This window comes from Heptranchias perlo, chromosome 1 (assembly GCF_035084215.1).
Source record: "Heptranchias perlo isolate sHepPer1 chromosome 1, sHepPer1.hap1, whole genome shotgun sequence".
NCBI classification, from domain to species: Eukaryota; Metazoa; Chordata; class Chondrichthyes; order Hexanchiformes; family Hexanchidae; genus Heptranchias; species Heptranchias perlo.
The window spans coordinates 132,904,529-132,928,120 of record NC_090325.1 but is presented as its reverse complement, the minus strand read 5'-3'; the positions used below and the strand labels follow the sequence as shown (position 1 = coordinate 132,928,120).

General features: G+C 41.2%; 1 protein-coding gene across 1 annotated transcript in view; it reads right to left on the bottom strand.

Annotated features, from left to right (window-relative positions):
* Positions 1-23,592, bottom strand: part of LOC137326215 (probable ATP-dependent RNA helicase DDX60) — a 95,562-nt gene that overhangs the window by 16,917 nt on the left and 55,053 nt on the right. Inside the window, exons 20-29 of the mRNA XM_067991100.1 lie at positions 22,291-22,424; positions 20,878-20,987; positions 15,544-15,648; positions 15,324-15,452; positions 13,820-13,947; positions 10,989-11,147; positions 9,001-9,139; positions 8,231-8,383; positions 4,634-4,738; positions 20-220 (exon numbers count right to left, since the gene is read on the bottom strand). Coding sequence (XP_067847201.1) covers positions 20-220; positions 4,634-4,738; positions 8,231-8,383; positions 9,001-9,139; positions 10,989-11,147; positions 13,820-13,947; positions 15,324-15,452; positions 15,544-15,648; positions 20,878-20,987; positions 22,291-22,424 — 1,363 coding nt within the window. The remainder of the gene's footprint in view (positions 1-19; positions 221-4,633; positions 4,739-8,230; positions 8,384-9,000; positions 9,140-10,988; positions 11,148-13,819; positions 13,948-15,323; positions 15,453-15,543; positions 15,649-20,877; positions 20,988-22,290; positions 22,425-23,592) is intronic.

Below are 23,592 nucleotides of genomic sequence, written 5' to 3'. Positions count from 1 at the left end.
TTCTCAGATAATTAAATACCTTGGCTTTTGCATCCATCCTGTCATCAGCTTTAGCAATCAGCAGCATAAGACGAAGCACAAGAGAGATAGATAGAGGGAACTGGCCACTAAGTAGGGGAACGCTTGCTTTGAGAAGTCTCTGTACTTTGGGCACTGGAATACTGTAAAAGACCACATTACCAATCAAATCGAAACCTCGTCTTCCAGCTCGTCCAGACATCTGGAAAGAGAATACCAGATAAGATCAGTTGTTGCAAATTTAGGTTTACGTCGTCATACTGGTATCACTGCAGTAATCATTTGTAGAAAAACAATATACTTTTATTACATAGACGGTTTCAACATACTAAATGCAATTTTCTGGTCTAGTCCATTTAGTGGTACAGGTCTACATTACTTATCAGGAGATTATTTTCCTCCCTCTCTATCTCTCGTAATAGCCCCAAACCACCACGATGCATCATTCTTGACCAAAATGGGACAGACAGTTTACTTCTAGGCCCCTGCCAAATTCACCCTTGCAACCAGGCTGTAGCAACTGCTTGAGAATGACCAAGGCTGAATCTACTTCTGGTTTTCCATCTCTTCATATAAGGAAGTAGCTTGCCTCTGGTCAGCATTGCCTCTGACCAAGACTTCCATGTTGAAACCAATTATAATGTAATAATGCATTGGGTACTAAGAACAGAATAGGAGCAGTAGGAGGCCATACAACCCCTCCAGCCTGCTCCACCATTCAATGAGATAATGGCTGATCTTCAACCTCAACTCCACTTTCCCGCCTGATCCCCATATCCCTTGAAATCCAAAAATCTATATCTCAGCCTTGATCATACTCAACGACTCAGCATCCACAGCCCTTTGGGTAGAGAATTCCAAAGACTCGCAGCCCTCTGAGTGAAGAAATTCCTCCTCATCTCAGTCCTAAATGACCGACACCTTATCCCGAGACAAGGCCTCCGGTTCTAGATTCTCCAGCCAGGGGAAACAACCTCTCAGCATCTACCCTGTCAAGCCCCTTTAGAATCTTGTGTTTCAATGAGATCACCTCTCATTCTTCTAAACTCCAGAGAGTATAGGCCCATTCTACTCAACCTCTCCTCATAACACAACCCTTTCAGCTCAAGAATTAATCTAGTGAACCTTTGTTGCACCACCTCTAAGGCAAGTATATCCATCCTTAGATAAGGAGACCAAAACTGTACACAGTACTCCAGGTGAGGTCTCACCAAAGCCCTCACCCAAATCTCTCTGAACACCAACATTTAACAGTTTCCCATTATTTTTTTTTAAAATGTTTTTTCTATTCTTCCTACTAAAAGTGAATAACCTCACATTTCCCCATATTGTACTCCATCTGCCACCTTCTTGCCCACTCATTTAACCTGTCTATATCCCTTTGCAGACTCTGTTCTCCTCATAGCTTACTTTCCCACCTAACTTTGTATCGTCAGCAAACTTGGATACATTACAATCTATATTAATGACTTAAATGAAGGGACCGAGTGTAAACAGCTACGGCCCAAGCACTGATCCCTGTGGCACTCCAGTAGTTACAGCCTGCCAACCTGAAAATGACCCATCTATTCCTACTCTGTTTTCTGCCCATTAACCAATCCTCTATCCATGCTAATATGCTACCTCCCAACCCCATGAGCCCTTATCTTGCATAACAATCTTTTATGTGGCACCTTATATTTGGATTTTCAAAAGGCATTCGATACTACATCCACTGGTTCCCCTTTATCTACCCTGCTAGTTACATGCTCAAAGAACTCTAATAAATTTGTCAAACACGACTTCCCTTTCATAAATCCATGTGGACTCTGCCTAATCATTATGATTTTTTAAGTGCCCTGTTACCTCTTCGTTAATTATGGATTCCAGCATTTTCCAGACACTGACTAGCCTGTAGTTCCCTGTTTTCTCTTCCCTCCTTTCTTCAATAGTGGTGTTATATTTGCTACCTTCCAATCGGCTAGGCCCGTTCTAGAATCTAGGGAATTTTGGAAGATCATAACCAATCCATCCACTATCTCTGCAGCCACCTCTTTTAGAGCCCTAGGATGTAGGCCATCAGGTCCAGGGAATTTGTTGGCTTTTAGTCCCATTGGTTTCTCCAGTACTTTTTCTCTACTGATAATTACTTTAAGTTCCTCACTCACATTAGCCCCTTGGTTCTCCACTAGTTCTGGTATGCTTTTTGTGTCTTCTACTAACGTCTCTGCCGTTTCCTTATTCCCCATTATAATTTCTCGTGTCTCAGCCTCTAAGCGGCCAATTTTTACTTTTGCTACTCTCTTCCTTTTTACATACTTGTAAAATCTGTAATTGTACAACCCGTTTTTATATTTCTTGCTAATTTAATTTCATATTCTATTTTTTCCCTTATCAATTTTTTGCTCATCTTTTGCTGGTTTCTAAAACTCTTCCAATCCTCAGGCTTACTACTCTTCTTTGCAACATTATAGGCCTCTTCTTTTAATCTAATATTATTCTTAATTTCTTTTGTTAGCCCATGATGAATCACTTTTCCCGTGGAGTTTTTATTTCTCAATGGAATGTATATTCATTGAGAATATTGAAATATTTCTTTAAATGTTTGCCATTGCTTATCTACTGCCATACCATTTAATCTAATTACGCAATCTACCGTAGCCAACTCATCCCTCATACCTATGTAATTGGCTTTATTTAAGTTTAAGATTCTAGTTTTGGACTTAAGTACTTCACTCTCAATTCAATGTAAAATTCTATCATATTATGATCACTCTTCCCCAGAGGATCCTTTACTGTGAGATTACTAATTAAACCCCTCTCATTACACAAGAGATCTAAAATAGCCTGTTCCCTGGTTGGTTCCATGACGTATCGTTCTAGGAAACTATCTCGAATGCATTCCATGAACTCGTCCTCCAGACTGCCTTTGCCAATTGATTTGTCCAGTCTATATGAAGATTAAAGTAGTTTTGACTTTGACCACTCTTTTCTTTTAGGAAAAGGATTTGTCACTCATGCAGATGGTTCACTTATCAAAGTAGCAAATATAACCCTATTATTGAAGAGAGGAGGGAAAAGAAAACAGGGAACTACAGGCCAGTTAGCCTGACATCAGTTGTCGAGAAAATGCTGGAATCTATTATTAACGAAGTGGTAACAGGGCACTTACAATCAAAAATTATTCAGCCTTTTCTGTTACACATAGAATACTGAAGTTGAACTTAAACATGATGTATACCAGGGAATCCACTTAAGTTATTATTTGATAAGTGAACCATCTGCATGAGTGACAAATCCTTTTCCTAAAAAGGAGAGAATGGTCAAAGTCAAAGCTACTTGTCTGGAAAAAACAATTTCAATGAGATAAAAAGGGTACTCATCCAGATAAACTGGAAAGAAAAACTGGCAAATAAGACAATGTAAATAATGGGAAACATTCAGGCGGGAGACGATTAGAGTACAGACTAGACATATTTCCACAAGTAAATGGGTTTCCAAAAAAGCTGGAGATCCTTGGATGAGCAGAGAAATTAAAATGAGACTTAAAAACAAGCATATGACAAATCTAGGGCTAATAATGCAAAAGAAAGTCTAGCCAAATATAAAAAATACAGAGATGCAAAAAACATTAGAAAAGCTAAGAGATGCATGAAGACTGGTAAACAAAAAGGGGAAAAAGTAATGAATTTTACAAACTATAAAAAAATAAAATAGTTGAAGGATAGGGTGGATTAAAGGAAATCTTGAGAATGAAGGAATGGCAGAGAAACTTAATGAGTACTTTGACCAGGTTTTCATAGAAGAGTACAAAGGTGCAAGAGGAGCAGGTGGAGCAATTTTAATAGGATAACCACAGAGAAGATCGTACTGAAAAAAATTGGTAGAACTCAGTGGAAAAGGCATCGGGGCCCTGGTGGCATAGATCATAAGATGCTGAGGGAATTGAGAGGAAATAGCAGAGTCAGACTATAATTTTTCAAACATCCTTGAATATGAAAGTTATACCAAAGGTCTGAAGGGCTGCCAATATAGTACCTCTGTTCAAGGAAGAAGAGAAAAAGCAGGTAACTGTAGACCAGTTGGGCTATCATTCATAGTAAGTGAGCTTCTAGAAATCATAACATGGGATAAAATTAAAACTCACCTAGAGACACATGGGTTAATGGAGGACCGTAACGGATTTGTAGGCGGCCAGTTGTATAGGACAAATTTAATGAACCTCTAGGGAAATAATGGATTGTACTGGTAAAAGAAATGCCATGCATGTTATGTATATGGATTTTCAAAAGGTATTTGATAAAGACTGAGATTGATAGATTCTTGTTAGGCAAGAGTATCAAGGGATGTGAAGCAAAAGCAGGTATATGGAGCTAATGTACAGCAATGATCTAATTCAATGGCAGAAAAGGCTGAATGGCCTTCTCTTACAACTCTAAAAACTGCTGTAGTAGTTTCAAACAATCTCATTTTGTTGACACCGGAGATTTTTTTTTATTAGGAAAATGGGAAGATCGTTTAAAAGAGAAAGCCCAGAAAAGTGAATGTGTGTTACTTGCAAATGGTTTATTCACGTAAACAGACTCCACTATATTATTAAAAAAATGGACCCCAATAAAGGATGGGATGTGAGCACCTGTCTGTATTGTAAGGCATCCAGAAGTACTGAATCATCGAGAAAGACAACAGTTTTGCATGGCATGTTAATTCCCAAAGCAAGAGATCCGGTAGCCGTCACGACCTACAGAAAGAGAAGATTTAATAAATTCAGTGTAATCTCAATAACCAGGTTCAGCTGGACTGAGTCTATATGCGAGAGCTTTGTACCACTGCTGGATTTTCATGCTAAAATTATTTGCAATAGAAACATCAGAGTCAATCAGGCACTCCCAGTATTCAATTCTTATATAAGTAAATTTTTCCCTTATTAAAAAAAAAAGCACTATTCCTGTATGATCTTATTTTTAAGGGAACTGGATAAGTACTTGAAAGGAAAAAATTTGCAGGGCTACGGGGAAAGGGCGGGGGGAGTGGGACTAGCTGGATTGCTCTTGCATACAGCCGGCACGGATTCGATGGGCTGAACGGCCTCCTTCTGTGCTGTAACCTTTCTATGATTATGTAATTCAGCTTTGCATGACAGAACCCAGAGTATTTAACTGTAAAATGATCAAGAACTATCCATTACAAATATTTTTCAAAAACAATTCACATTCCTGTCATTTTCATCATGGATCATGTAGCCAGCACAAGGAAACATAAAATGCCTAAAGCACGTTTTCCCAAGGATCTTATGGAAATTCATTATTTTTATCTGCCCAATACCAAGCTTTAAATAACAAATAAAATCCCCAAAAATTCAAATAATTGCTACATTACTGAAAAAGGGCAACTGATCTGTGAGAATAAATGAAAAAAGTGAAAGTAAAATACTAATCATCCATACTAGTCCCACTGGTTGATGGCAGTCTGATATCTGAGCAAATCTGCTAACCAGCTCAGCATTGTTAAACTTATGGAAATTCAAATCGCCACCTAGTTGGTTCAGAATGGACAATAGAAGGCTTGATTTTAATAAAAATCTCAAATGTCAACGATCGTCAATTGATTTTTTTTCTAAAATGTAAATGTATAGGACGCCTGTTGATAAGAACATGGCTGTAATACCAACCAGGCGTCAGAATTCCTTGTAGATTACTGCTGATTCTGATCCTTATGGATGACAAAGTTAATGGTCGTGGACTGGAGTATGTTTAAAACTGTTTTAATGGAGAATCAGCACACTTCCAAATAAACATTATCTTGCGAATTTTCACCCTTCACTAGCAGCAATGGCAATACTCTTAGGCAACACACTGCTAACCCTCTGCTTCTATGCAGTGAAGCCAAAAGTTCTCAGCCTTTCCGAAGCACTCTCGCCATATCTCTGTCCCAAATGCAACACGGGCTGCAAATTAGGCTAGAACCCAAATATGCTAGGACCTAGCCTTATGCTGGAGATTCCATGGAGCTTTGTAATGGGGAGCCTTTGCTTACTCCAAACAAAGCCAGTGGCAAAGAAGGCGGTAGAGACAAGGGTTTCCATGTCCCCATCGGTCTCTCCGTATCCGGGCAGATTATCAGGGGCCACCACACCAAGTAAAATCAAGTGTACCAGGCAGCTGATTGGCAACGTGGGCCCCACCCTAATCCTGTTAAGGGATAAATTTGGCAAGGACACCAGGAGAACACCCCTGCTCTTCAAATAGCAGTATGGGATATTTTACACCCACCTGAAGGGGCAGACAGGACCTCACTTCAACAACTCATGAAAAAAAAGTAGCACCTCCGACTGTGCAGCACTCCTTCTGTACTGCACTGAAGTGTCAACTGAGATTATATGCTAAAGTCCTGGAGTAGGGCTTGAACCAATGACTTTCTTACTCAGAAAAGAGAGCATTACTACTGAGCCAAGGGCATACTAGAACTGGGATTCGCATCAATTTCCCGCTCAGGTTATTGGTATTCTGTTCGATACCATGACTGAGTGGATCTTTCCCAGTACAGAAAATGTGAGGGGTGAAAGTCAACTTCAATGGGTGCAAAATGGGTGGTAGCGAATGGTCACCTGTTTTATACCCCACTCGATTTTCTCTCTCATTGACTTCAATTTGAAGGAAAATCAGGTGGGAATTATAACGGATGGCCAATCTGACACAATCTGGTTTGCGCCCCAAAGTTGAATATTCACCAAACTTTTTAACGAGGTTGCATTTTTACTGGCAAAATAAAGTATAGTCCTAGATAGAGAAGAATATTTTGATCAAATTGTTATTTTCAATCCATTTCAGGGAATGAAATGTCAAATGAAGCAAAGAAAGGAAAACACATTTCTGAATTGCAGAAACGCTACCGCTGCCCAAGAGGTTACATTGCTTTTCAATTAACTATACATTTTCAATTAACTATACATAAAAGAATCATTAATGGCGATCACTAGTTACGTACACAATTTTTCCAGACTGTCCGACCCCACGCTTCATGAAGTGACATCACCACAAAATGACTTGTACATTATTCCACAATGAAGTATAAAACTAACTGTAGAAGAGCACAATAGAATCATAGAAAGTTACAGCACAGGAGGTGCCATTCAGCCCATTGTATCTAGCTTAATCCCACTTTCCAGCACTTGGTCCTTAGCCCTGTAAGTTACGGCACATCAAGTGCTCATCCAAGTACTTTTTAAATGAGTTGAGGGTTTCTGCCTCTACTACCCTTTCAAGCAGTAAGTTCCAGACCTCCCCCACCACCCTCTGGGTTAAAAAAATTCTCCTCAGCTCCCCTCTAAGCCTTCTACCAATTACTTTAAATCTATGCCCCCTGGTCACTGACCCCTCTGCTAAGGGAAAGAGTTCCTCCCTATCCACTCTATCTAGTCCCGACATAATTTTATATACCTCAATTAAATCTCCCCTCAGCCTCCTTTGTTCCGAAAAAAAGCAACTCCAGCCTATCCAATCTTTTCTCATAGTTAAAATTCTTCAGCCCTGGCAACATCCTCGTAAATCTCCTCTGTAACCTCTCTAGTGCAATCACATCTTTCCTGTAATGTGGTGACCAGAACTGTATACAGTTCTCAAGCTGTGGCCTAACCAATGTTTTATACAATTCCAGCATAACCTCCCTACTCTTATATTGTATGCCTAGGCTAAGGAAAGTATCTTGTATGCCTTGTTAACCACCTTACCTACCTGTCCTGCTACCTTCAGGGATCTGTGGACATGCATTCCAATGTCCCTTTGTTCCTCTACACCTCTTAGTATCCTCCCATTTATTATGTACTCCCTTGCCTTGTTTGCCCTCCCCAAATGCATTATCTCACACTTCTCTGGATTGAATTCCATTTGCCACTTTTCTGCCCACCTGACCAGTCCACTGATATCTTCCTGCAGTCTACAGCTTTCCTCCTCACTATCAACCACATGGCAATTTTTGTATTATCTGCAAACTTCTTGATCAAACCCCCCACATTCAAGTCCAAATCATTAATATATACCACAAAAAGCAAGGGACCTAGTACTGAGCCTTGCATGACCCTACTGGAAACAGCCTTCCAGTTGCAAAAACACCCGTCAACTGTTACCCTTTGCGTCCAAAACTTTCAATGAGCCTTTTCGATTTTTTTTCAAATTATGAACCGTGCCTTCACCAGGATAGCCTGGTCACTTGATCCATAAACATTAACACTAACCCTGGCAAATCCAAGTCTGAAGAGCATCTCCACAGCTTGTCTTCCTCTACTGTTCAGTGAAACGTGATGATATCCAATGCCTCTCTCCAAATAAAAACGTAATTGATTTGCAGTTTTCACTAGTTGCAATCGCTGAAAGATTGTATCCAGAATCTAGTGAAATAAAAAAAATTGGTCGATCATTTAGGAATACAAATTCTATAACATACAACACAATGGTTTTTAATTTAATTTAATACAAAATATGATTAATGCTGGGTGTTGCTGAGTTTTATCAATTTTTAGCAAAAAAAAATTATTTTCCTCAACAGCATTCAGTTTTTACTAACTTTAACCTACTTCTTTAATTTTATGATAAAAATCCAGTTTTTCTATTAATTTGAACTAGAACTGCTGGGTTAGAGTCTCTTCTCATTTACGCCAGTAATGATAACGGAATCCAGGCAAACAGAATGTTGATCATCAAACTTTGGCCTTTCAAAAGAGCATGATCACCAAAACAAGTTACTTGGTCATTTACCTTGCTGCTCTTTGTGGGATCTTGCTGTATGCAAATTGGCTGCCTTGCTTGCCTACATAACAGGCACCTCATTTTGTTTTGAGACATTAGATAAAATTCTATCAAGTCTTTCTTTGAAACCAGCAGTGATAACAGTGAGGAAGCAAATCAAGAGTGAACAAACGGCAAGCAATATTCAATAAATACAGCAGTCTGTGGGCAGTTAAAGCACATTGAATATTTCTGATAGGTTTTCCCTTGTATCCTGTACCTTACTATCTGCAGCAGTTTCCACTGCATATGTGCAATCCGCAGGAATCTTTTTCATTTCCTGAAGTTTCTGGTGTAGCATTTCTTGCTCGGTTTCTTTCATTACCATGTTGTCAGACATGTGGGACTCCTTTTGATCACTGCAATCAGAAGTAACCATTTTTGAGATATAAGCCACGACAGAGAAGTACTTCGTAAAACTAAAGATAAGGTGTGATCTTCAATAGAAGAGTGGAGGCAAAAACCTTGGAGTCATTTATCAAAAAAAGATACTGCAATGAGAAGGATATAGCGTTTTCCAAGATAAACGAATTACGATGGGCCGAATGACCTGCCTCATCTGTAATTGTCTTGCGATCTCGGCTAGTGCAGTGATGAGGGAACTTCAATTGGTTTAGTGCAGGTAGGCTAGAGAAGGGTAAAACTAGTCAAGGTTCTGCTCACGATATCTATCCAGTTACCCTTGCTGGAGACTATAATTGTGCAGTGTGGAACTCAAAAGACGACAAAAGGGGACTTGGTTGTGATGCATTTTGTAGTCAAATAATCTGCATGAAAAATGATAACTTGTATGAGATACAGTCCCCACCGCTTATAGTGGGCGCGATGGTGTAAACGCGATTTTCCTGTTATAAGCAGTGGATAGTAAAAGCATGAAGTGTCAAATTAAAAAGTGTCAGTAGCCAGTTTGGCTTCCTGTACCAAATTTGATCTAGGTGCGTTGCTTTCCCGGACCAAAAGTTTAAAGGATACAGCTTTTAAGCCGCTGGCTGTTAGACTGAAGATGGGTAACCACAGAGCGCTACCCAACATCCAACAGAGCACCTATAGGAGACCTCTGTTCAATGCACTGACCACCAAAGAGACCAACTGCCAAACACTGGCGCCACGTCCTTCTCAAAAGTCTCAGAAAGAACAGCAATGAAATCTTGGTGGTGTTCATGTAGGAAAGACACAGCACTTTGACTCAGGTAAGTAGTTAACAGTACATAATCGCACTTCAACGAGGTGCGAAAAGCAAATTAAATTGCCCGAAATAGCCGGCACGCTTGATTTGTTATAAGTGGTGCCTTTGTAACTAACTTCAGTGGAAATGGCAAATGGTCAGCACCATTTGCCCAATATAGGCGTCTGCCTGCGATAAGCATGAATGGCGTAAGTGGAGACTGTATTAAAAGGCTGATCACGTCAATGGAATGGTATCCAAAAGTGATTCATCACTTTCAGGAGAGGAGAATAGGGATAGGAACAATGTTCAACTGTTCAGAGCAGAAAATAATTTACAGATTAAATTGAATTTTGTTCATTACAAGGGATATCACAGTCATCATATCTTTAGACATCTCCCAATTTACTTTGGGTTCAATTCACTGGCCTAGAAATTGGATGGCACCACACCAGCTTTTCAGACGCAGAAGTGCGCCTAAGCATCCAATCTGGTGGGCGGGGCACGGTGCTCATTACATACTAAGTGTATCACCTGTCGTGTTGGTGAAGGCAGAAAAAGTGGCACCCAGGTCTGCACCTGAAACAGGTGTTAGGCCGCTTGCATATACAAATAGGGGGCCTAAGCCCAGCTTGAGGCTGCCCTGAATGCAGCCGGCACCAGGCTCCAATGCAGTGCCAAAGACCGTTGCTAGCTCCCACCCGATTGACCCCATCCCTCCCAATCAGCTACCCTCCCTTTTGATCGGTTTCCCACTCCCGGTCACCCCCCTGCTCCCCCATAACTTCTCCCCCTTCTCCGATAGTTTCTTTCTGTTGCGCACACGTGCACAACACCGTTCCCCCTCCCACTCGTCCTGCTCCCTCTAGATTGTATCCCCCCCCCCCCCCTCAGGTTGTCCTGCACTATTCCAGTGCTGAGGTCGTGTGATCTTTCCCATTTCCGAAGCATTTAGAGCACCCCCCCACAACTCGAATGATTAAAGATAAATTTAATCATATTAAAATTGAAGATACTAACATGAAGTGAACGATAATACTTACGAAGGTTGCTTTTTTCCAGCACGCTTTGTTAACTTTCGAAGCTTGTTTTCAAATTCAATTCTTTTTTTTGCATCATCTGATCCTCTTTTCATCTTCTCCTTGTTAGTGACATGCATGAATGTTTCTTTGGCTAAACGTTCTACTGTAGAAACACTAAATCTACAATGAAAAGGAAAGAGGACTATATAAAAAAAAAACAATATGTAGGTATTTCACTTGTGCGGCCTTAAACAAGAGAAAAATGCAGTAAGTTGTCTCTCAATGCTTGTATGCACCAAAATTCTCAACTTTATTGGGGCTGGGGTCCACAAAATACATTTCTCTCTTTTCACTTCAGCTAGCACATTACTATTGGCTGTCACTCCATTCCTCTTATGTTATACTTTAAATAACAATTCTCTTTCCAGACTTGAGCCCTGGCCCCTCCTACGGTCTGCTCTAACCGGGGCATACTCTGCCATTCCCACTGCAGTTCACAATGCTGACTCTCCCCAAACATCCGCCTCAATCACATCTTTCAGTGCTTGCCTATCCTTGGGGGTCAAAATCACCCAGCTGCTTCCCAGCTCCAATCCCCCAGTGAGTTTCCAGACATCCCCTTCAATTCCCTGTGAAATCCCAGCTACCCATCTGCTATGTATCACTCTGCAAAATGTCCGTTCGCTTACAAAGTCCCCTCCCCCACTCCCATCGCCTCATCATGATGACATTATTGATATCCTGGCATCGATGAATGCTTAGCTCACTGACGGTCTGACGGGGACTCATTCCCCTCACTCAGGCTGCCTTGTTGCACACATTCCATTTTGTGTGTCACCTTAACTACTGTGCAGGTCCCTATTTGGGAAATCTTTGCTAGCCTTGCTTCTCAGAACACAAGCACCTTTCTTCTGACTCTAGATTACTGCTGGTTCTCTACTACTACTGCTCAGTCAGGGGCCAATCTTTCAGCCATTAGGCCCTGCTGTCTGGAATTTTGCTTCTGAAACCACTTTACCTTGCTATCATTCTCTCTGGCTTCACGGGATACTGACAATCTTTCTCTTCAACTATCCTTTCCCCATCTAAATTCCTTTTCTTGCTACTCATGTCCACCTTTCACCCTTTTCAAAGCACTCAGACATTCTTTCAAATGTGAAGCACTAAAAAAAACTCATTTATATATGAATGATTGTCAATTAGTGGGCTTTTTTTTTGGTGTGTAGAGAACCTGCTTACAGGGTGAATTGGATTAAAAATTCATTCATTCATTGAGATCCTGATAATCAGTAGATCATCAGATCAGCAGATGGTCTTGTCTGGGCTTAATTTGGAACCCAGAGTACCCATTCCTATTAGTTTTACTTTATGTTGGTAGAAGAAATTGTGTAAAATTAGTGGATTATATTCACGTACAGGTGTGACTGGATTGTACATAATGGACAGTATTCAAGTATGGATGCAACTATATTGAACACAATGGACAATGTTCATGTATGGGCATGAGTGGATTGTATACAATGGATAATATCCATATATAAATGAGTGAATTGTACACAATGGACAGTGTCCAAGTATGGGTGTGTGTAGATCATACAAATGGATAGTGTCCATGTGCAGATGTGACTGGATTGTACACAATGGATGTTCCCAGGTATGAACCCATGTCTACTGTATACAATGGATGGTGTCCATGTATGACTGTGAGTGAACTGTATACAATGGAAGGGCTCAACTGTACTCAATGGAAGGATAATAGCTTGGACATGAAGGTGCTGTTTCATATTTATTTTTGTAAATTATAATAGTAGTTTCATACATTTTCAGTTACATAAACAACTCAAAAAAAATTCTTACACCAACTTGATGTATAAAATATTCTTCTTGCGGAATGGCCTGGAGTTTCCGTGTGATTTCCACCCAGATAACAGCGGAATCTGGGTGGAATGAAATGAAATAGCGCCAAAGATCGCAGAATTTTAAGCATAAGTGAGTTGCGCCCATAACCAATTTACACTAGTATCTGCGATCTTTTATGCTGGTTCAAAAGTCCATTCATCCAGAGCAATCCCCGCCCACACACTCAGGTCAGAATGGCGAGTTTCTGCCGATTGTGCTCGCTCAGGGATGTTAATCACATTGCGCACAGGCACCCGTGGTCGCATGAAACCAGTGTTAATAACCTAACCTGCAGTGACCGGCAGTCAACTGAAGCCTGACCAGGTATATTTCTCCTGCTGCAATTACTTTAAATTCAGTCAATTGATCTGCTATTGCTACACAAGACCTGTGACCAGTCAATTGAAGCCACTCAGGTATGTCCTGCTCAGCTGCAGTAATTAGTTAATTGAAGACAGCAGTGACCAGTCAATTGAAGCCACTCAGGTATGTCCTGCTCAGCTGCAGTAATTAGTTAATTGAAGACAGCAGTGACCAATCAATTGATGTCAATTAAAAAGTAAGACCAAGAGTATTAAATCAGTCAATTGATCTGCTATGCAATTTAGTTTGATCTGCTATGCAATTTAGTTTAAAAAGTTCAAGAAAGGCTCATTTCCTGGCAATCCCAATCCTCTGGTGCTGCAGGATGCCTCCTTCTGGTCACAAATCAATTACAATCGATCGCGCTGATTCAAGGAGATTTAATGTTGGGGCTATCGTTAATAAGTTTACACAGGAACTTCAGTGTAACTTCACCATGGCAAAACCTGCGCAGCATTCAGCGCCTTCTGGTGCATTTTGCCGATTGCGCTCCTAGCGGAAAATCCACGCCTTCAAGTTTCATAACAACATAGGGTAGATAAAATCCTTAATGAATAGCAAATATTAAACTAAAGATTTAAAAAACTTACGAGAAAAACAAAGCTGGCAGCTGGTTTTCTTTCTGTAGGGCTTCAACCAACATGGGAAATTGTTTCACCATGTTCACCGCAGAATTCGCAATGCTTTTTGGTTTCAACTTGTTTAACACTTCTATAACCTTAAGGTTGTGTTGAAAGAAGTATTAAAATGGTATATACTGTGTACATGCACAAAGAATACATCATAAATAGTTTGAGTAATGAAGTTTACATTTAAAAATCTTATGTAAAAACACCTTTTGGTTAACTGTTGATCAATTTGGATTATTAAAACCACAGCTGTACAGCCCAGTCTCATAACATAGGGGAATAAACAGCCAATCTGAGGCACGGGGGCAACGAGGGGACGATCGCGACTTCTGTGGAGTTGGAGGAGCATGTCTGCTCCCCTTGGCACCACAGGATACTTTTTTTTTTAAAAAGAGATGGGTTTTTTTTCATTACATGTCTTATTTTGGCAGACATGAAGAATCCTGAACAGGGCAGGCAGTCGCTAATGAATTTTGAAAAGCGCTCCTTCAACAGGAGTTAGACCTCAAATTTATATATTTATGGGGACTATCATTTGTTTTAGGCATCTGCCTGGGACGCCTAAAAAAGGTCCCCCACCCCCGCTCCGAATTTAGCAGTGGGACCAATGCCTGCAGATTGGGTGCTAGCCACCCCACTGCTAAATTGGCATGCTTCCCGCCTGATAAACAAGCGCAACGCGTACCAATTTCTACCTAAAACTTGGTTATGAACTTGTCTGAACCAATTTAAATCTGGAAAAGTTCAAGTTTGGCTTAATTTGGATATAAATGGCCATTATCAAAAAGAACCACAATGTTGAAAAGACAAAATTACTTGGTACAATTTTCTGAGCCCCCAACCAACACTTTCCTCATTATGGCAGGTGTTGTTATCCAGGAGATACTAGAACAAAGCTAATTAAAAATGAAATTTCTATATAGTTCAGTTGTACGTGTCAAAGTGATGCAATTGACCTCAGCACCCCTGGGCAGGAAGGGTAAAAAAAAAACCAACTTTTGCACACCAGATCAATATCCAATGACCCTTCTTGGGAAGTGCACGTGTATGGGTGTTGGATGAAGAGAGGATCCAGCCAGGCTGTGATGCCCCATGGGGTAGAATAGTTTATTGGCACTCAATTTGTTAACTTACACTTGAAGAATGGCCACTTGACTGAGAAGGTACCTACCAATCACGGGATCATATCGCAGGAAAGGGGAATTAAAAATTGGGAGCCAAAGTCAAGTAAATTAACAAAACGGGAAGACCTCCATTAATACTATTAGTTATCATTTCAATATCTAAAACCAAACTTCCATAACTACTTTATATCCTTCTAGGAAGGATTAAAACATAATATGGTATAAGAGGTACCAAGAACATTATTTAATCAACATTACTATCATACATGTAATTTCTCATTTTTATTTTGCTATTTTGACTAGTTAAAACACAATTTTGTTAATATTATTTAAGGAAATACCTGATCTCGGTGTCCGGAAGTGATCCAGCTCACTAAGTCCTCTTTTAGTTCAGCCTCATATTTCCTCACGTCACTCTTTTTAATCACAATTTTATCCTTGAAGCACGTGTATTCTTCAGGATTGAACTCCTTTTTAGGAAAGATAAAAGGAATCAGACACGTGTGAAAGTTTAAATACAATCAGATCCATATTATATGCAAATAATTTCAGCGAAAGTACCTGTGCCCGAGGCCACGATGTCCATGTTTCAACCATTGTATCATACAGTCGGAGGCACTCTGGTGGAGAGAGACTGAGGTCTGAAGGAAAACCATAGGCCTCAATCTGATAATCAAATACAACAAAGTTATTTGTTATACTTACAGGTTAAGTAACAGAACTGAAATTACTTTTGAATCATTGTACCTAAATGAAGTAGATCTGTTCTTTACCAAATTTGATTGCTAAAAGGCCTGTCTTCACAGTTGAGGTTTGTTTAGTGATCATTTCCCTTCCATTCAATTCATAGCAGTATGGCCACCCTGATCCAAACTAACCAAATTAGCCCACTAAGCCAAGAAACCATATTGCACATTAATCCTCAACTTCTGTTGCAGAGTTGCTATCTTGTGCATTCTAAACAATTACCTTTACATTTCAGGTTTAATGCAAGTATAAGTAGAAACAACATACAAGCTTTTCTTTAAGAGGCAGACTTCGGTACAGCATCTTGATTTAACTTTAGATACAAAAAGCGAGTACATTTAATATGACTTTTCCAATAGTTCATCATACTGACCAAATTCATGGCGAAAAAAGAGACACCGTAGGAGATTTATACAGGAAAAAGACAAAATACAATTCCGCAAATCTGATCGCAAATCTCATCAACAAGATGATCCATTTAGCTGATTTTACTGTTACACTGTGTTGGGGGTAGTAAAAGGTTCAGATCATTTGAAAATGGTTTGATACCCGCAATCTCTAACGATACCAAGACGGTGAAAGCTGACTTTGCCAGTAGTGGAAAAGGGTAGCGAATCAGCAGCCCGTTTTACACCCTACACAATTTTCTTTTCCATTGAAGTAGAATTTCACATCCCAATCTCTTCTGTAGTTACAGTACTGCAGTGTCAAAGTGCAGATAACTGACACCAACCAGGGTTTATTCCGTTTTATTTCACTGTTAAGGTGGCACCATTGTGCCACCAGGATTGAGGCAGGGCAATTTTCTATCTAGCAATTAGGCCGCCCCATGACCCCATCCCAAATCCCAGAGACGGAGTCATTAAAATATATGGGGTGGGCCCCCAAACCTGTAGTAGCACAACAGAGATGCTCACCAGCTACTCCAAGAGGGAGAGCTACTGTCAGCATGTAGGGGTCAATCAGAAGAAGCATTAACTGCATCTTCCTCAGAATTTCTCAACAAATCTCTGAAGGGGTGGAAAGCCAGTTGGACCAAGTTCTGCCCCAACTTCTAACTTCTCCCACAAGGTTACACTACAGTTCTACCCTCCATTGTCTAGGCAAACACAAAGCATGGCCACTTGAGTGAACCAATGGAGCACTGCAAGCTGCTGGGAAACCACAGCCTAGCAGGAGTCAGCATCTTCAGGAGAGGAAGGAACAACATTAGGTGAGCGCAGGCAAGAAACAATTGCAGGGTAATGCAATGGTGTGGCACATTGGAGCAATGGAATTGAACGATGCAGATTATGACTATGATCCTCCAGGGGTTATTATTCCAACCATGCTGTTGAGAAGCCATCAAACACTGGACAGCAAAGTGGGGGGGGGGGGGGGGAAGGAAATCAGAGGGATAGTCGGCTTCAACCTGCTCCATCCTCGTGGTAGTTTCACAGTGCCATTGGCAGAGGCTTGGGACAAGATCACTAATTTGAACTCTTTGAAAGGAATGGCTCCTATCCCAGGGATATCCAATGAAAGTTTTTCTTTCCACAATATTATTAAACTGTATTTTTGTGCTAATCAACTACACTGTAGCTGCAAAGGCTAGTACTTTCTATAGCGAGCTCAATGGTAGCACTCTCACCTCAGAATCAAGTCAGAAAGCTGTGGGTTCAAGCCCCACTTCAGGACTTAAGTATGTAAACAAGGCTGACATCTCAGTGTAGTACTGAGCAAGTGCTGCATCGTTGGAGGTGCCGTCTTTCGGATGAGATGTTGAACTGAGGCCCTGTCTGCCCTCTCAGACAGACATAAAAGATTCCATGGCATTTTTCGAAGAGCAGGAGGGTTCTCCCAGTGTCCTGGCCAATATTTATCCCTTGGCATTGTTAGAGGTGGTTGCATGATTGCAGTGTTCAGTTCCATTCACAACCCCTCAGATAATGAAGCAGTCCATGCCTGCAAGCAGCAAGACCTGGACAACATCCGTAAGTGGCAAGTAACATTCACGCCAGACAATGACCACCTCCCCTTGGCATTCAATGCCACTACCATTGCCAAATCCCCCACCATCATCATCCTGGGGGTCACCATGGACCAGAAATTTAACTGGACCAGCCATATTAATACTGTGGCGACAACAGCAGGTCAGAGGCTGGGTATTCTGTGGCAAGTGACTCACCTCCTGACTCCCCAGAGCCTTTCCACCATCTACAAAGCACAAGCCAGGAGTGTGATGGAATACTCTCCACTTGCCTGGATGAGTGCAGCTCCAACAACACTCAAGAAGCTCAACACCATCCAGGACAAAGCAGCCTGCTTGATTGGCACCCCATCCACTACTCGAAACATTCATTCCCTTCACCACCACCGCACAGTGGCTGCAGTGTGTACCATCCACAGGATGAAGAGCAGCAACTCGCCAAGACTTCTTCGACAGCACCTCCCAAACCAGTGACCTCTACCACCTAGAAGGACAAGGGCAGCAGGCGCATGGGAACAACACCACCTGCACGTTCCCCTCCAAGTCACACACCATCCCGACTTGGAAATATATCGCCGTTCAGTCAAAATCCTGAAACTCCCTTCCTAACAGCACTGTGGGAGAACCTTCACCACACAGACTGCAGCGGTTCAAGGCTGCGGCTCGGCTAACCATCACCTTATGAAGGGCAATTAGGGATGGGCAATAAATGCTGGCCTTGCCAGCGACGCCCACATCCCATGAACAAATAATAAAAAAAATCTTTCAGATGAGACGTTGAGTCAGACCCCGCCTGTCCTCTCAGATGGATGTAAAAGACTCCATAGCACTACTCAGATATGCAAAGGAGTTCACACGGTGTCATGACGCAACAATTTTACCTTAAACAATGACACTAAAGCAGATTAACTGGTCACTTCTCTCACTGCTGTTTGTGAAACCTTGCTACATACAAGTTAGCTGCTATGTTTACCTCGGAAAGAACAATGACTACACTTCAAGAAGTAATTAATTGCCCATGAAGCACTTTGGGACATCCCAAGATAGAATTAAGAACCTGAAAATAGATAGAGCAGCCATGCCGGATGATATCCACCCGAGGGTCCTCAGGGAGATGAGACACGTGATGTGCAAGCACCTTGCTTGTATTTTTTAATAGCTCAATGCACTCGGACGGTTCCCATAGACTGGAAGCAGGCTAATGTAGTCCCCATCTTTAAAAAAGAGACGAGATGGACCCAGGTAACTACAGGCCCATTAGTTTGACATCGGTAATTGGAAAGATGCTTGAGTGAATCATAAGGGATGCAATATATGATTACTTAGAGAGGGACACCCAATATGGCTTGAAAAAAAGTCATGTCTAACAAATTTGATTATTTCTTTTTGAAGAAGTCACCAAGATGGTGGACGAGGGAAGTTCAGTAGACATTGTCTACTTAAGACTTCTAAAAAGCTTTTGACAAGGTACCACACAAGGAGCTTCTCTACAAGATTGAAGCCTCTGGTGTTGTTGGTAACATATTGAGCTGGATTGAGAACTGGCTAGAAGGCTGTAGGCCAAAAGTAGTTACAGATGGATTTGGATGTGTTTGGAAACCGATCAGTGGTGTCCCGCAGGGATTGGTGTTGGAACAGTTGTTCTTTACTACTTTTATTAATGATCTAGATGTAGGTGTTGGGGATACGATCTACAAATTTGCAGATGATACTAAAATTTGTGCAAGTGTCAGGACTGTAGACAATGCTCGACTGCTTCAGACGTATCTTGATGTGTTGAAACATAGAAAATAGGAGGAGTAGGCCATTTGGCCCATTCGAGCCTGCTCCGCCCATCAATATGATCATGGCTGATCCTCTATCAATACCATATATTCCCACTCTTTTCCCATATCCCTTGATGCCTTTTGTGTCTAGAAATCTATCCAGCTCCTTCTTAAATATATTCAGTGACTTGGCCTCCACAGCCTTCTGTGGTAAAGAATTCCACAGGTTCACCACCGAGTGAAGAAATTTCTCATCTTAGTCCTAAATGTCCTACCCCGTATCCTGAGACTGTGACCCCTCGTTTTGGACCCTCCAGTCAAGAGAAATATCCTCCCTGCATCCAGTTGGAGGACTGGGCTCATGACTGGCAGACGATGTTTACTTTGGAAAAGTGCAGTGTTATGCATGTGGACAGGGTGAATGCTGAACATCATATGCTTCAGGGAAAAGCATTAAAGCAGGTGGAGAGACACACATCCGGGTGTTCTAGTCCATAGATCTCTAAAGGTTCATGAACAATGCCGTGAAGCAATAGCTAGAGCGAATGGGATGTTGGGTGCATTTATAGGACAACTGACGAAAAGACAAAGCATACTCTTTTGTCTTTGTACAAGACCTTAGTCAGACTTCAGTTAGAATACTGTGTCCAGTTTTAGTCTCCTCACATGGTGGGTGATATTTAGGCTTTAGAAAGGGTGCAGAGGAGGGCTACCAGACGAATTCCCAGTTTAAAGATCTTAGTTACCAAGATGGGCTAAAACAGCTGGGACTCTACACTTTAGAGAAGCATAGACTTAGAGGTGATCTGATCGAGGTTTATAACATGAAGGGAATAGATTGTGTTCAAGTTGACAGTTTGTTCCAATTTAATAGGTTAGGGAGGACCAGGGGTCACAATTTTAAGTTATACAAGGCAAGATCTAGGTTAGATGTCAGGAGGTGGTTCTTTTCCCAGAGAACAGTGGACCTCTGGAACAGACTACCTGCTCGTACAGTGAATGCTGATTCACTGAATTCCTTCAAACGAGAGCTAAACCTGTTTCTAGCTGGGGAGATCACCTCGTGCAGGAGATAGGCAATACATAGAATTTTTGGGGCCAGAGTGATCTCCTGGGCTAGTTTTGATCACTAGGTGGGGGGGGGGGGCAGCGCGCAGGGGGCTAGAGAGGAATTTCGCAGAAATCCCCCCCCAGATCGTCCTGTGTTTTTAATCTGGTTTTTCGCCTCTCCCAGGAGACCACCTGGTTTTGGGTGGAGTGGAGTGTGCACAATTGTGTGGGACAGGATGGATGGACCAGAGGATCTTTTCCTGTCAGTCATCATTCGTATGTATCCTGAAGCTGTGAAAGCTGCTACATATATGCAAGTTCGTTCTTTTATAGAATTCCCACTGAAACGAGTGAACTACTTACATGATTTATGGTTAAAGCTGCACAAGGGTGATAGGGAACAAAGTCAATCCCCGATCCTTTTGAACTGCACACATACTTTTCCAGGTCATTGTATCGTTCTCCATAGGTCACTAAGAAAATTTGTTGAAAACTAATGTTAAAGCGAGCTCAGTAACTACTATGCTGACACTCAAACATATGCCCAATTATCCCAGTGATTCGATTCATTCTGAAATCTGAACACCACTTGCTACTATAAAACAATCCCAAACTACCAGTTCCAATTCAGGACCAATGTCAAGGAGACCACCTGAGGAATGGTCTCACCTAGTGTCAATTTGACTACATGCAGACATTTATAATAAAATGGTACCCAAATTTGCTATGTTGTCTTATCATGTGATAATAATCATGAGATTCTTATGCGTTCCCCAAATGACTAAGTAAATGTATTGTGGGGTACCGAATCATGCAGACCAAGGAGGGTAAGGTATCATCCCTAGTCTGTGCTTGTAAGGGTTCCCATTATAAGGCATGATCAGGCTTGGCTGTGATGTCACAAATGTTCACAAAAATTACTCAGTCCAGACATGTTTGACAGAAATGCCATTTGGTACTGGGGGACTTCCAACACCCATGGAATCAATGCCCAATGTAAATTGCCATCTTCAAAGACACAGGATAATTGGTGCAAAAAAATAGTTCCAATGATTCCCATCAACCATAAGAGCAAATTCAGAATCACTAGTTTGTGTTAGTTTTATAATATATGCAGGGTGTGTTATTTAATATGAATCTGGGTATCCCGGTGCTATAAGGCGACATGTATTACCATTCAGATAATCGAGCTTCACTCTTGCAGTTTCTATGGTTATCTGAACCCCTTAAAATGTTACTGTTACCTCAAAGTTATCCTTCCGGTGACACCTCCAGATAGGTATCTCATAGCCTACATGGCACATAACTGGATTTCAATTACCTCCATGCAGCTAACAAGAGTTTTTTCAGGACTTTACAATTAACTGCAAATGTTCAAAAAAAATGACCTTCACGTAAAATAATGGGTAATATTCATTAAAACGCCTGTACTTTTTTATGCATGAAAGACACAAAACAACTGACAGAAATTACAAATCGTGATCAACCACACGATCCTGAGGCAGATAGCCCTGTTCTTGCACCTGATATACTGGATCATCTGGCCACAGCAAATAGACTATCGGGTGGGTTGCCTTACAGGTGTGCGCTCCTCCCCACCCAATTTCTCTCTATGCACAGTGCCCAGGTGATCCAACACACCCAAGGTGCAGTAACAGAAAAATATACCCCATTGTATCAAAAAAGTGGATCACAGAATAAGCTTCAGGAGTGTTTAAATGGTGTCTTTCAACCACACTTGTGGCATAAAAGTGCATACTGAAAGGCCAAACATACCCAGTCTGACTTTGTAGGATTTCTGGTCTCTTGGCATTTTCATTTGCTGCTTCTTTTTGCCACCAATCACTTTTACATGGTTTTCCAATGTCTTCTCTGTTCGCTGCCAGTAATTCTTTACAGCTTGAAGCCATCTATTAAAGAAATAACAACTTTACTGTCTTCTAGTCAAAGTATTGAAATGTTTTCAAGAAGTTGATGGTATCATAATTTTGTAAAAATAGCAATACCTTTATAAGATAATCATAATATATCATAGTAGGTACAGCACAGGAGACGGCCATTCGGCCCATCGTGCCTGTGCTGGCTCTTTGAAAGAGCTATCCAATTAATTCCATTCCCCTGCTCTTTCCCCATAGCCCTGTAAATTTCTTCCCTTCAATGTTTCCGTTAAGCGATTACAAGCAATCAATGAGTTTTACGTGGTCAGATATCTACCATTGCAGTTGAGTTAACAGTGAGCATATTCCTTACTTCTCATTTTTCCCAGTTCTAAGGTTCAATGCTCCTGCTGCAATGACAGGCAGTGTTTATACCCCTAAATGGCACTGACATGAAGACAACACTAGAACACAGAATAGGTCATTAGTTAGGAAGAGTAGTAGAAAATGCTAACTGCATTATAATTTTCCTCTAGTGTCTAACCCACTCCATTTATCCTCCTCCCCCCACCCCCCCTTTGTGTTTCTGCCTCCAATCTTCACCTTCTCACTACCTGCCAGAAATGACTCCTATCAGAGTTCTTCCTCCCATCTACTGTGTGAATTCCTGTGTTCCTAGCCTTCCAATAAAGCACAAATACAGGAAATTCTGGTAAAAGGAATGGTTATTCCAGTGTCTGTTGGGCTCTGAAACCTGTCTGCTATTAATATAGTTAAAACACTGAATGAGTGTGAGCAGTGGTATCAACGCACTAGATTAGGAAAACAAGAGAAGAAATTAAGGACCGTCAGGAGGCGAGGGTGGAAGAAAAGTCTTCCTATTGTATTAGAGTATGAGAATAGACTGGCGGTCAACATAAAAAGGAATCAAAAAGTCTTCTCCAGGCATATAAACAGTAAGAGGAGGGGCTGGGCCGATAAGGGACCATAAAGGAGATCTACTCATTGAGGCAGAGGGCATGGGCCGAGGTACTAAACGAGTACTTTGCATCTGTCTTTACCAAGGAAGAAGATGCTGCCAGAGTCTCAGTAAAGGAAGATATAATTGAGATACTGGATGGGCTAAAAATTGATAAAGAAGAGGTATTTGAAAGGCTATCTGTACTTAAAGTAGATAAGTCACCCAATCCAGATGGGATGC